The 14,692-nt window shown below is 46.3% G+C and overlaps 1 protein-coding gene across 3 annotated transcripts in view; it reads right to left on the bottom strand.

Annotated features, from left to right (window-relative positions):
- LOC128879335 (DNA-directed RNA polymerases I, II, and III subunit RPABC3) overlaps positions 1–14,692 on the bottom strand; it is a 52,302-nt gene that overhangs the window by 29,202 nt on the left and 8,408 nt on the right. For all 3 annotated transcript variants that reach the window (XM_054128390.1, XM_054128389.1, XM_054128392.1), the window contains exon 2: positions 3,780–3,863. In XM_054128390.1, coding sequence (XP_053984365.1) covers positions 3,780–3,863 — 84 coding nt within the window. The remainder of the gene's footprint in view (positions 1–3,779; positions 3,864–14,692) is intronic.

Below are 14,692 nucleotides of genomic sequence, written 5' to 3'. Positions count from 1 at the left end.
CGGCGCCGGAAACGGTCCATGGAAACGTAATCCATGGTTGCGTTTCCCGAGTAATCGATAATCACGATCAACGATTAATTCGCGACGTGGTCCTTTGATAGAGAACCAACGTTTGACAATCGAAAAGAAAGGGTGACGAAGGGTCGAAAATTTGAACCCATCTCGATACCATTTACGTAACACTTTTTTTCGCGACATCACTCGAGGGTTAACCCTTTGACTGCTGGCGACTTACGCAAGCGCAACCCTTCCGACAGAACAGTTAACGAGTAACAAGACACGACTGGCTTTACGAGAAATTGCCGATCGATACGAGGATCCCGAGCTATCGTTTCCAAAACTAGTCACAAAGTAATCACTGGTTCCGGTATGTAGGTTAGACGCGCGAAAAGAAACGAAAAAGGCACGCACTACGCGCAACGCGCGCCCGTCGAGAAAGCGAGTAAAAAGCGCGCGCGCAATTCGCGACGACGGGTAAGGCGATTCAATTTAGAGATGGGTAAAAAAAGCCTTCTAGGTAAAATTCTCGTAACAGCTAACAAGGGATGAAACCTTTTATTCGTAACCGATTGAATAAAAGTGCGAACGGTAGACCGAAATTGTATTTCCACGTCGATCAACTGCACGGTTATCCGTATGTATGACCATTCGATCGAGTAAACGCCGAGAAGGAATCACTATACCAGTTTGATACGTCATCTGTTATTCGAGTAGAATTGTTGCCCACCTTAGGTTCAACTTAAACGCGATGGAACGACGACGACGACGACGACGAACGGACGGACGGACGGAACACACAGACACGATCGCTTCTTCTCTCGGCGAGCGAATATCGCGACCGACACGGCTGCGAGCCGTGGCCGTTTTGACCTTGGCATTGAACTTATGGAAGCTGCCGGGTGAGGCAGGAGAGAGGAGTGGAACGAATAGCCGAAGAGTGGGGAGGCTGGCAGAATGTGGCACGTGTGGTGGGGGAGTGGGAGATTGCGTCATCTCGCGCAAGCCTGTGCGCGCCGCGCGTCAATACAGCGGGACTGCCTGGCCCTATGGCTAACCTTCGTTCTCCTTCCCCCACCCCTGCTCTTCGCTCTCTTGCACGGTCGACGCAACCGCCTTCCTTGTAAAATCCATCTCGCTCCACTCTCTCCCAGCTGTAAACGCGATTTTGGTTCGCTCTGTATCGATTATTACGTAGCTTCTACATTTCTAATTCAATTTTCTGCTAACTAATACAGCCAAGTGTGTCGGTCGCGTGATCCAATCGATCGTATTGTTTCCTCGGACAACGACTACGCCAATAATTCGGGGGTTCTTCGGTCTGCCAAGTGTACATTCGCAAGATACGCTTGTCTTAATAAGGGCCAATTGTTACGTATAGCGCTGTCATCGGTACTATCGTTCTAGGTCAGGAAATCTGCAGAACAATTAGACGAGGCGGTGTCGATTTTTTTCGCGTCGTTATTCCCTATGCTTCCGTGTACACGTTTTACCGAACGAGAAGAGGAGAACGTATCGAAATTGGCCAAGGGTCAAAAGAAACGCAGAAGGGAAACCAATCTGGAAACAGGAGACAGGGAAAAAGGATATGAATCTGTAAACACAGAGAAAGCAGGCGGGGGTGGATCGACGATGCGGTGCAACCCACCCCCGAATCCCCACCCTTAATACCGGTGGGTGTGACGCACCCTCTGCAGCGACCGAATCAACGGGATACATCCAGAACTGTCCGTAGGGCGAGTCAAAATGAGGATATTCGACAGGGGGTAGGAGGTTGGTTTGCTGCAGCGTGACGTGGCCTTGGACACAACTTACGAATCCGATGCACACGTTATCGCACGAATACCATTCTATCTTTCGCCGACCTTTCGATTGCGAACATCGCATACCACGAACAATTACGCTACCAAATATATCTACCGCGTCCTTCACCTATTATCATATTTCTTTTTCTGCGATCGTACGTAAATTTGGATCGGGACAAGACTTCCATTTTCTTTCTCGACCGAATTTCTAAGAGTATCCGCGCATCCGGTCGGACTGGCTATGCCAAAACCATCGACATGCCAAGACCGATCTCGTTTTATAAGCTCGCGAAGCGTCGTAAAAGAGAAAGATAGCCGTTACGGTGCGTACGATCGATGACGAGGAATCGATAGTGTCGTCCTTCCGGCCCTTTGGTAAACTTGACACGTGTTTCGCAGTAACGGGTACACGTGCTCCTGCGGCAGCTTTTTTTATGTTCGTTGCCACTTCCACTTCTTGGCTAGACGTCGGAAGGACGACCCTGATAATGGACACTGGCGGAACGTGTTCCGCTCGGCTCGGACCAACTTGTCCTAGCGTGTGTACCTACTCGAAGGTGACTTTCGTCGCGCTTTTTGCGACGGTGAAATGTTTTCGTAGCATGGCATGCCTCGACGGACGAGCGGTTCCTTTCGGGAACACGGAACGTTGGCGAGACGCGATATGTATTAGGTTGTCCCGAAAGTTTCTTTCGCGAGTTGCACTCGATTATTTTATATGGTCGTGTTTATATAAATAGACAATCTAATTTCATAGATATATATGAATATATTCATATCGTAAAAGTAATGGAGCAAAATGAATCGTGCGCGATTCGGTAACGTAACATAAAACATAAAATAATTATTGTGCATGTATTACTTATTAATAAAGCGAAAGAACAACGAAAGAACAAACAAACAACGAAGAAATTGCCGGTGAAACGATTGGCTCTCGTCAAAGTACGAGTACTCGTTTGTTCAACCACTTTAAACACGGTCTTCGATTAAACGGGATTGCAAACTCGCCGCGTAAACCCTGTAAAATTCACGCTACAAACGTATCGATCGTGTCCATACGTGCCACGTCCGTGAGGCAGGCGACGTAAACAAACACGAGAGTCGTGACAGCGCGTCTGCGATATGGCAAACAAAATTTTCATGCGATGCGAGCTTTCCAGCAGGCTATCCTTCGCCAACAAAGGCCGTTTAATTACTTTTCCCTTTCAACGAAAGTCACGGACACGAGAGTCTACACGGCGAGACCCTCAAGACAGGCCATCCGAACGACTAGTTTACTTTTAGCGATAGACGGGAATTCTTCGAACAAGTCTCGATGGAAGACATCTAAATCGACTTCTTTCTTTTTAAACGAACAAAATTAATACACGAACGAAGAGGATATTTTTTCGCGATATACGGTATCTCCTTCGCACTTTGTACAGCGTCTAGATTCGTTCGAAACATTTACGTTCATTGCCGAAAGAAAATTACTTGGGTAACTTGTCATAAATGAATCACCCTGTTTAACCGAAGCTCTCCTGTTAACGCGTTTTTTTCCGGTGCAAAAAAAAAAAACAGCGTCTATAAATCATCCGTCGGACCGATCTTACATCAGACGTATTTCCGTTGCGAAACCGAATCTCCCAGACTTTGAGGAATTTAAGTGGAGCGCGACGATGTATCGCCGACAACCAACGGGTCTCTCGTCGAACATATTTTTTCACGATATTTTTATTCCCGCGATCGCTAGATATACGAGCCGCGTAGATCATCGTCGAGAACGAATAATCAATCTCGTTGACGCGACATAATGAGCACCATATGACGCTTGCCCCGGAATTCTTTCGTCGAACTACCAAGGATACACCGAAATTACATCTAACGAGACGAGCTGGGTTCTTTTTAGATTGCTTTTTTTCGCGAACCTATCGTGCTCGTCTGTTTATAAGGTCGAAGAAAACTGTATCGATATTCTTGTTCAAGAGATACGCTTACCCAATTCCATCGGATAGAGCCAGCTGTTGATGTCCAGGATCAGGTCCATTTTGAAGGACTCGGACTCGCAGTGGAGCCTGCTCACTGCAACCATCGTCATCGATCGCAGCGGGAATCGAGAAAAAAAGAAACAAACAAGAAGATGTCGTTAAACAGTCCGACGATTACACGCGTACCGGATTCTTAAATATATTAAATATAACAGACCCGCGAGGAATAAATATGTGCATGTATAGAAACGTGTCGCGTGGAGGAAGAAAGACATCGCGTGAATACGGGTGACTCACGACACCTTTCTTTGTAACGACGTTGCTCGGATCGAGCGATCGATCGCAGCAGCGTCGTTCAAAGGTGGACGAAATTCTGTTCGAATAACAGTGGCGCTAAATACAAAAGAATTTGTTGATGACTTGTTTTGTTGATGACTTGTTCGGGTATAGCGTAATGCGCCACTGGAAGAAGAGGAACGAATTTTTTTACCGGTCTCAGAGCAAATGTGACGCAGTTGTGTGCCACTTGACGGCTGTCCACCGGCTTGACGTCACTGTCAGCCCAGCCAATCGCATTCGATTCGCGATACGAATTTATCGCGAAGCCAACACTCGCGCAACTCACCCACATACGGACCAAGGAGGGCTCGAAACGTTTCGTTCATTCGGAAACGATCACTCACACGTGCCCTGGGAAAGAACGCGCCCACGCACGCAAGTTCCCAATAATCGACGCGTAGAACCTCTCTGCCTTTTTTTTTTTTTGTTTTTCGGACTAGCAGAGTTCGGAGATAAAGAACATCCTTCTCGATATCCCGAATTTCCTAGGATATACCGTATCGATCCCTAACCGCGATGTCCTTGAAATCTTGGAAAACGACGATACCACCTTCTGCTGGATATAGAAAATTGAACTCGACTCGGGAGTTACCGGATTTAAGCCCGCGGCCGATAATAATCGTTATTAGGGGCATTGTTTCTATTATGTAATTCGTCCTTGCGTGAAGCTCCGTCTTTGTGCTGCGCCATTGTACTCGTCAAACAACCAATAAGACCTGTGCTGCATCACTGCGCCGCGATGATTGCAATGGACCCGTCCGCGTGACGCGGCAATTTCGTACGAACCACGCATGCGCTGATTCAAATTCACGCGGATCGCCGACTCGATATCCGAACGAAACGATTTTTCGTCGATCGCGCGTTTAAAAACGAACCGTTGTACGAGTCGAACAAACATTTAGCAAATGGAATCGTATCGCGGGGAAAATGAAATGGGAATTATCGAGGATGGCTTGATTTACGGCCGGGAAGGAGGCTCGCTGGTTTTTCCGGGCTGAAAAAGATTGTTTACGACTTCCCACTGGCACCGGGTGTTATATTAAGCTGAAATTTATTTCAATTTCGTTTTACGACAAGGAAGATACGGTTAGAAACCGAGAATAATGGTTCTGAGAGCGTGTGTATCATGCGTTCTTAAATGAGTCGAGATAAATACTTATCGACGGACGGCGGATTTTATGAATTTATGGCAGACGTTAATAGAAAAAGAAACGCGCGCAAGAAATAGGCAGAACGTATGCACGTGTGCGGAATGAAATATTAACATTTTTAACATTTTCAAATCTAAATGAAATTTAATGGAATATTTCTTATCTGTGATTTTGTTGCAGCTATGATCCACTATGATTAAATATCGTACAACCTGCGGGAACAAACGAAGGAAAGGTAAATACAGAGCCTGTCCAATGGAGGCTCCGACGTTCCCCCTGTTTCGTAACTGTTGCTTATCACCGATAGTGCGTTATATTTTCATTTTACACGATCTAATAAATACGCTTGAATACATTACGTGGGACATATTTTTTTCTATCGTCGGCTATCCGTGTGTTCGTTTGCGAAATTGCTGACTACGTGGGGCATGACTAATTTATATGTATCTCATTGCCTGCATCGGATTCGTGTGAATTAATGAAGTGTCTTTCGATGACGTGACTCAGTGCACGGTTTAAACGTAGCTCGTGTTATGCACTTCGATCCGTTCCGTCGACAAGTCCATAAATGCTAAAGCGGCAAATTCGCACGGGCAATTATTCCTGTCGTTATATTCTAATAGAAACTGAAACGTGCAGAGCGTGGACGAGGTCTAATTTTGTCGATCTGTCGCGGCTCGATTATAATTTCGAAGTCGAATGGTAATTGGAAAGATTTGAAACGAAAAAACGATCGAACGCTTACAAATCAATCGATTCAAAGTTCGCTCGATATCGATCGTCGTCGATAACGAGGTAACCAGATAACGAGCAATTTAGGGAAACGCCGTTTCGAAAACAGAGAGGAGACAACGCGTACGCGAATACGCGCGAGCATGTCTCGCGTTTGCACGGTTAATTCGCGTTTTCCGGTTGTGTAACTGTTTCTCGAAAGAGGTAAGGAGCACCTAAGAGGAGTAGCCATCGGTGACGATGAAAAAGATCGGTCGAGCGAAATACGGAAATACGATGGAAAATCGTAATCGCGATTCGATCGTTGGGTAAAAAATTTGTACAGACATACTCCGACGTTAATACGCGCTGTCGTTCGGAGAATCATCGAACGTACCCCAGTAAGGTATATAAAGAAGTAACGAATCCATTTCCTTCGATTACTCACGCTAATCGTTGGCGTCTTTTTCGAAATCGATTCGATCCTCGATACGATCCTGGTCCCTGGTTATTCCTCGGCGAAAACGTTTCCATCCCACCGAACTCGAGTTTATCAAACGAGTTTATCGAGACCGATCCTGTTTCGGGCTTCTCCGGCACGTAGGGATGTGCGATATCGAAGGATCCAGGAGGCACGGATCTCCGATGCTGGCACACGGTGGACTGATCCGTTCCTGGTTGCTGACGTTGCTGCCAGCTGCTCGACTTCTATGCGATGCGGAGAGTAGAGCAACCGACGACCTTTACGGTCGCCCGATGGTACGAGAGTTCTCCAACGAAACGCACGGAACCTGCCTCTATCCCCCACTCGGTCGACTCTCACCCTCTAACCCCCGCCCCACTGCCGCGGCCAGGCTGATCGCTCTGGAGCTACCCCTCTCTATCGCTCCCAGGCCTCGCGTACAACCGCCATCTCTCTCGCCGCCGCCGCCGCCGAAATCCCTCTTTCAACCCTTAACATCCCACCTCCGCGCTGCTGTTTCTCCACCTGTCGCACTCTGGCTCCCTCTGTTTTCATTTCTCTCCTCGAGAGGGGCCGCGAGGGGGCGCGAGGGGGAGGCTTTCGCTGCTGGTCCTGGCCGAGACTCTCGATACATACACACATTTATCAGAAATCTTCGTCAGTCCTTCGTATCACGACGAAATCGTTCCAATGCTTTGATTGCCATCGAGTGCCCCGGGTGTTTGGCAACTCTCGTTGGACCCAGCAATCTTCGTTGTTGCACTTTAAAACCAGAATATAATCGACGATCAAAACGTGTCGATTGGTCTTCCATTAGCGAGAAATACGCGACGATACTTCATAGATGATGACACGGAGCTCCCAGAACAAAATGTGCAAGGAGTGCCTGCGACTTCCCCGCTCTCCGACCCACCCGAACTCATCATTCGTGCCCTCTAACCTTCACCGTGCCCGAGTACGCTCCCTCCGCCCCTCTCCCAAGCCTTTAAAATTTCCTCGTGGCGCGCACGACAGAGAAGGAACGTATGACACATTTTCCACCGGTCTTCCTTTCAACCTTTCTTCCTGATCTTGCCACCTAAATCGTCGCCAACTCCAACGATTCTAAGCTCCAGGTGATTAGAACTCGTTCGAATTGTCGACTTTCTCACAGCTGATACAGATAGGATGAAATATAACGTCCTTAAAGACATTCCGAAAATCATTTTGAACTACGACATTTTGTCCTATGAAAAAAGATTCCAATACACCACGTGGAACTTGGTTAGTGGGTCTGACTCGAATCGATTTGTTTTTTTTTTTTTTCAAATTATTTTTAAGGACATCGAATATTTTGCCCATATCCTCTGCCAACCAGATTTCTGTCAACTCTCGCGCGATGGAAAGTCGATAGCACGAGCGAGCGTTAAACACGTCGCGAACGATGCACGCTGCACCGGATCCCTGTCCGTCGCTGACGTTGCCGCCAGCTGGTCAAGATTCGTCGTTACAGGACCGCGAGGAAGATGCAGACGAAAGAAAGAACCCCAGAGGAGGGAAAGAGTTCGCGACGGCGACCTTTACGGTCGGCAGTTCTTCGGCGAAACCCGCGGGAACCTCTCTCTTTCTCTATCTGTATGTATTCGTTCGCGTTCACCATCTCCATTCTTTCTTCTTTTGCTCGTCGTCTCTGTCGCTCGGGTTTCTCTGGGTATCCCACACCCCCCCCCCTCCCCGCCGCAACTCTTTATCCAGCTAACCAGCTTCCATCTCTTTTCACAGTAACGCCCACGCTCGATCCATCCTCTTCCGTCCGATCCTTTTTCGCGTCTGCCTTCCTCCAGCACCCGAATAATCGGCTGAAGGGGTGTGCGACAACCCCCTGATGCACCTCGGCTGAGAGAAAGGGACGGCGATAGATTTACCCCCACCCCGTCAGGGGCGGCGCTCGGCAACCCCCTGACCTCCCTTTTCTCTTTTTTCGTTGTTTCGCGCTCTCCCTCTCTTTGCTTTCTTTCCGTGGCAGGTACACGCAGTGGCTCGCACTCAAAATTGTCCGCCATTCTTACCTTTCTATCGTAAGAAAAATTGATATCTTTTTCTTTGCTTTCGTTTCGATTGCATCGTTCGCGATACCTAACAAATTTAATATCTGTTTTCCGTTGAATCGTATTTATGAAAAAGGAAAAAAAAAAAAACAAGGAGCTCGAATAATTATCTTAAATTTTCTTATCGGGAACATTTTCAGGAATTCAAATGTTTTTAATCGCGACGGGACCCATGAGGTTTGAAAAAGTTTGTGTTTCATGCAGTTTTTTCTTTTTACCGATGGCAATGAATGTAAATACCGATCGATACCTTTTGTCCGTTTTACTTCTGTATATAGAATGTTTTATAGAATCCAACGGCCAAGCGAGAGTGACGGATGATTTTCAGCGAGAATGACTGTGCAGTGCTTTTCCGTATCCATTTTTAGCAGTTTTTTTTTTCTTTTTTTTTTTTTTAATCCAAGGACACTTCTTTAGCGATGCGAGAAGTATCTTGTTCGCTTTATTCGCTCGTAGCCTTTGCGTTCTTCTTTGTTTCCTCTTCGGATGCTCTCTGTTCGATGATTAAATTTTATACCAGAATTCCCGTTCCCTTTACGAAAGTAATTTTTACTTTGACGTCGTTCATTATTAAAAAATTTCATCCTTTTCACCGCGTTGTTGCGCAAAAATGAACGATCCGAGCAATTTAATTATCCCGCTCAGAATTGATTTCATCGAACGCAATAATTATATACAAAGGAAAAGGAGTTCGTCGAAATTAATGTTTGTCATCGAGCTCACGCCCCCCCCCCCCCCACCCCCTCTAACGTTTATTAATTATCTTTTGCACGCTACACGTGTACCTACTCGGATGCCTCAGTAATCAATGGCGCGCCAGGTGATTCTTATTAATAATTCGATACTCGATAATCCGTCGTCTTAATTTTAGCTCGACTGATCGACGAGTGGTCTCTGATAACCGCTCTGTGAATTAACAGCGAAAATAGACGCGAGCCTTCTATACTTAGTACGCGCGATGGACAACGACACACGCCTACGTTAGATAAACCTTTCATTCGTTCGTTGTAAATCACGATTCGAAATTTCTACATTTGTCGATGCGCGATAGATTCGCACGGGTATTTCACACGAGGTCGTGTCATCGGTAGTCAGGGAAGAAGAGACGAAAAACACGCCAGCCTCGACGGAGATTCTCGAAACTTGGCGTAAACAAAAACATTCTCGCGATAATCTTTGAAGAAATCCGAAGCTCGCTTCGCGTACAGCTGTCACGCAACGGGCGAACTCTATGGAACATACTATCCGGCATTATCGAAACCGACTTGTAAACTGTAACAGTTGAATACACCCACAATCGATACAAATATCGACCATTTCGCGAGGACGCGAAACGTTTGCGAGCGATAGACAGCGAACAAAGGAACGTGAAGTAACTTGAATTTCAATTTTGATTCAACAAGTAACGTACGAAGAACGTACTTTCCGCCCTTTACTAACGAATGTTCATCTGGATACTAATTCTGCTCGATGTCCCGAGGAAATTTTCCTCCTTTCCTCTGCTCGAACCACAACTAAAAAAAAAATTAAGTTTAAAGCAAAGGCGAAGAGAAGGGCGGAAGGGGGGAAAAAGCCTTGATGCGAAAGGGGTGGCCGAGCAAGTAAGAGGTCGGGTAAAGGGTGGACGAGGGGTGTTGGAAGGTGGCTAGGAGACAAGGACGGAAGAAGGGAGAGAAAGGGGGGTGGACTTCGGTACGAGGGCTTCCCAACTGCGCAATGTCGCTATCCGCTATCGACCGGTTCGCAAGCGCTATAAATACTGGGCACCGGGCTCTCGCCACCCCTAGCACACACCCCCACGGCCACCCACGCGCACTCCCACCCCTTCACCCTCCGTTGCCCTCTCGTCTACCAACACTTGTACGCCTGCAGACCCTCTTTCCTCGCACCCCTCGTAATCCCCTTGCACACGCGCGCACACAGGGGGTTGGGAGAGAGGAGAGCGCGGTGGAGAAACCTTGACCTTCAAAAGAGCTACGGAGGGCGCGGGTGGTAACCACCACCTCTCGGTGACGCATCACCCGCCGTCCCAACCCCCGTCTCATCCAACGCGTTAGCCTTCCTCTCTCTTTCTCTCTTTTTCGCCACCTTCTGTGTTCCTCCAACCTTTTCATTTCAACGCGGCCAAGTGTACACGGCTAACTCGTGTGTTTTTTCCGTTTTCTTACAAGGTCCCGCTAAAAAGGTTGCACACCGCCGATTTAACCCATCGAGCAACGAATTACTTTCTTTCGATCGAATGATGAAAAATCCGAGAACCCGTTACGCAACTTGGTCGAGGTTAAACGTTAAACGGCGTGCATTCGAGATCCGAAGTCGGTCCTCGTTTACTTCGAGAACGTCGCCAAGCTAATGAAACGAAGAGGACCTCGATATATTCTACGATATACGAAAAGGAGAAGAAGCTTTTAGGTCGGACTAGGGCAAATTTCAGCAAATATTCATCGAAACCGACGGCTGGCGAACACCCTTTCCTTGTTAAACGTCGTTTCTTTTCGTTCGTCCTTGTCGGTCCGTCCCGCGCTAGGCCAGTCGATCGATTCCTTTGATCAAGATCGACAGGCGAGAAAGGGGACGCGGGTTTTAATTAATCGGGCGATGGGCGGGAATTTTGACTGTCCTTCGTGGCTCGAGGACTCGCAATTGATCCATTCCGAGATTCTGTGTTAACAACGGTCGCGTTAAAGATTCGTTGTTCGATTCGAAAAATACAATCTTAACGTTCACGATGATCTTTTTCGAACCCTGACAGCGCAAGCGAAAAGGATCTCACGTTTATCGAAGGTAACGAAATTCCATAGCGAGCCAAGGCAATCGCTCGCGGCAGATACCTACCTGAAATATGAATTTCAATTTTGGCCTCGCGAATAGACGAGCGACGCGATCGAAGGAAACTTTGTGACGATATGGAACGAATCGGGAGAAGGCACGGAAATCGAACACCAAGTTCGATTTCATGAAATAATGACGCGAAGGTTGAATTAAGCCAGCTCGATAGACGCTGCACAGAGCACGTTTATCTTTTCGATTTGATACGACACGCGTCAAGCAGGAATCGACGATCAACGAAACAACTCTTGCTGGAGTCGAAGGTCGCGGGATGTAACCAATTACGTATCGGTACACTCGTGTCTCTCCCGAGTAGTCGATTCGACTCGCAGCCTGCGCTAAGAACGCTCGAAACTTCCACTAATTAAAACAACGATTGATAATGACTTCGCTGATAATTACGTATTTACGGTTAAAAAGGAAAGGAGAAAAACGTCTACGACTTTTCCAATAAAAATCTCCGTAACTTTAAACCGGCAACGTCCAAGCCCTTCGTTCCAACTTTTAATAAAGCTCACAGGACGAAACGAGAAGAATCGAAAGAATCTTTCGCTACAGGACCGCCGTCGACTTTCCTTTAATTGCCACTAGAAGGACGATGCAACCGTGGACCTCGTCGAAGATTGGAAAAATTCTCGAGCAACGAACAAAACTAAACGCGGACCTCCAGCATTTAGCTGAATCGTATTCGTCGAATCGTATCTTTTCGTGGAATGAAAACGTTCTCGGTGGCCCTTATGGGCATGAAAATTCCAATGAAAAACACGCGAAAGAGGGTACGTATCACTCGAGGGGCGAACCTTCGTTTAACCGAAAAAAAACGAACGAAGAATCGTTGACTGATTCCTCATCGAGCACACCCGTCCGTATGAATAATCCCAATGCGCTTAAAAGTTTGCCACGAACCGCGATTTCGCATAAATCTCTTGTCGGTGAAGTCGAAAGGCGTGTACGAAAATAAATTCAGCCATTTGGACAGGCCGACGTTCGGCGTAAAAGATACAAAGAGACTGGGATCGATGAGGAGAGAGAAAAGGGAGAGAGAAAGAGAGAAAAGAGAGGGAGAGGAGGCCGATCACAGGTTGACACGGGCGGCTTTTTCGCTCCTCGTCTTCCTCGTTATGAATTTGCCGAGACAAAGACGAACCCTGAGGACGTTGGGTGACCGACGATGGGCGTTCCAATGTCATGGTATCTCGAAGCATTACGCAATCTCTCTCTCCCCCCCCCCCCTTTACGTACGAACCATGGTGTTGCCGCTCGTTTCTTTCTCGGTTTGTCAGCTGGGCTCAAGGTCGACTGGCAAAAGGACCCGTTCCCAAAAGCAATCTCGTCGACATTGAGATTCTCATAGGAGACTTTCGAGATTAGAACGGCGACCAGCGAACATCAAGGTGAACAATTAAATTTCAAACGATTCGGTTCAATATTTGATCGTAAACATCGGAAACGAACTATTCGAACGAACCGTTCGAACGAACGAAAGAAATTCGAAAAGTATCACAAGCCACCGACGTTCCAAGAATCTCGCTAAACAGAAATTGTTAACCTCGGTTTTACCACCGCGAGAGAACGCATCGGGATCGCGCTTAAACCATTCCGTTGATTTGCTCGTCCCGCTTTATCAAGTGGCCGAAGCATTCGGGGCATTCTTTCCGCGGAATTAATTGTCGGTATAACGTGTCGGTAAAATTGATGAAAGCGACGGGAGCACTTGACCGAAGAATGTGCTCGTATAAAAGCGTAGGAGAAATTATTACGGCTGACGAGACAGCGGAGGGCTCGAACAAATTTCATTAGACCCAGTCGGAGAATTGTAGAGAAAATGCAGGAGTCGATAAGCGCTTCATTTGTCCGTCTGTCGAAAATGGTTCAACCACCGGACTCGGTCCACGATCGGTGCCCTACCTGTTACGATGTTCCTGTTCCTAACTATCAGGTTGTCCCAAAAGTTTCTTTCGCTCTATTAATAAGTAATAACATGCACAATATTAATATTTTATGTTTTATGTTTTATGTTACATTACTGAATTCTGCACGATTCATTTTGCTCCGTTACTGTTACGATATGAATATATTCATATATATCTATGAAATTAGATTGTCTATTTATATAAACACGACCATATCAAATAATTGCTTAATAAAATAACTCGCGAAAGAAACTTTTGGGACAACCTAATACTTGTACGATTCTTACGACGAACCATTTACAGCAGGGTTTGTAACGTAAACACGTTAGTTTATTGGTCCGTGCGAATTAGAAAACATCAAATTTCCAGGAAAGTACTTTTAAACAGTTGTGCAAACACTTATTGCTTCAATATTTCTATCGATGAATTGTTTTTTTTTTCTTGTTAATTTCGCAACATAAATAAATAGCTATTCTCTTTTGTATTCCATCTATTCTAGAGATTTCCTAGAACATGTAGAATGTCATTGTTTACCAAAAATAAGTTAATAAATTACAATTTTACACAGTCTTTTTGGAAATTGATCGGTGTACGAATACTTTCTACGCTCTGCCACCTTTCTTTGAACATTCCGAAGAGTACCAGCGATTCTAGCATCGATCACGTAAACGTAGTCGAGAAACGATGCAAGCGTCTGCGCAGGTTCACCCTTGCACGCAAGCCAATCGGTTGATTTACGCTCATTCCCCTAATCGCGTTAACGGGGGACACCTAGGAGACCCCTGAGTGCTGCGAAGGCGGATCAGGGGGATACAACCCGTTAACTACGCAATTTTCTCTTGATCGGTTTCCCTCTACGTCGATTTTGCGTCGTAGATCGCGTGTAAACACACGACGAGGGTACGCGAGCACGGTCGACTGCCGACGGGAGACGAAAATTAGGAGAACGTCTAACGTTCGACTAAAGACGGATGCAACTTCTCTAACCTCGAAAATTTCGTAACATTGCGACAAATATGAAAATTAAGTTGAATTTGGAATAGCTCGAGTACGGTTATCAAATTTTCTGCGATAAGATTCGATACAATTATACCTGTTTGGCGGTTACAAAAATGAAAATATCAAAACTAGCGTATAATACCGGAAACCATTAGGTTGAAAATGTGTTCGACGACATCGAACGGTCGAGATAAGAAGCTACGGTCGATGAAATCGAAACGATTTATCGCGTGTGTCGCCGTTGGCCATTATTGCGTCTAAAGTGCTTGAAACGTTTTCACGGTTCAAAAAGAATATTTAACTGTCCGATAAGATGCGATAAAACGTGCCGCATTAGCATTTTTACGTATTGTCGTTGTTAAAATTCGCTATCGCTAATTTCCGACGATTTCCACATACACGATACAACATATAATTTTTGGCGAAGGTCA

Source organism: Hylaeus volcanicus, chromosome 7, assembly GCF_026283585.1.
Source record: "Hylaeus volcanicus isolate JK05 chromosome 7, UHH_iyHylVolc1.0_haploid, whole genome shotgun sequence".
Classification (NCBI taxonomy): Eukaryota; Metazoa; Arthropoda; class Insecta; order Hymenoptera; family Colletidae; genus Hylaeus; species Hylaeus volcanicus.
The sequence above is the reverse complement of the archived record's forward strand: the minus strand, read 5'-3'. Positions and strand labels throughout refer to the sequence as shown.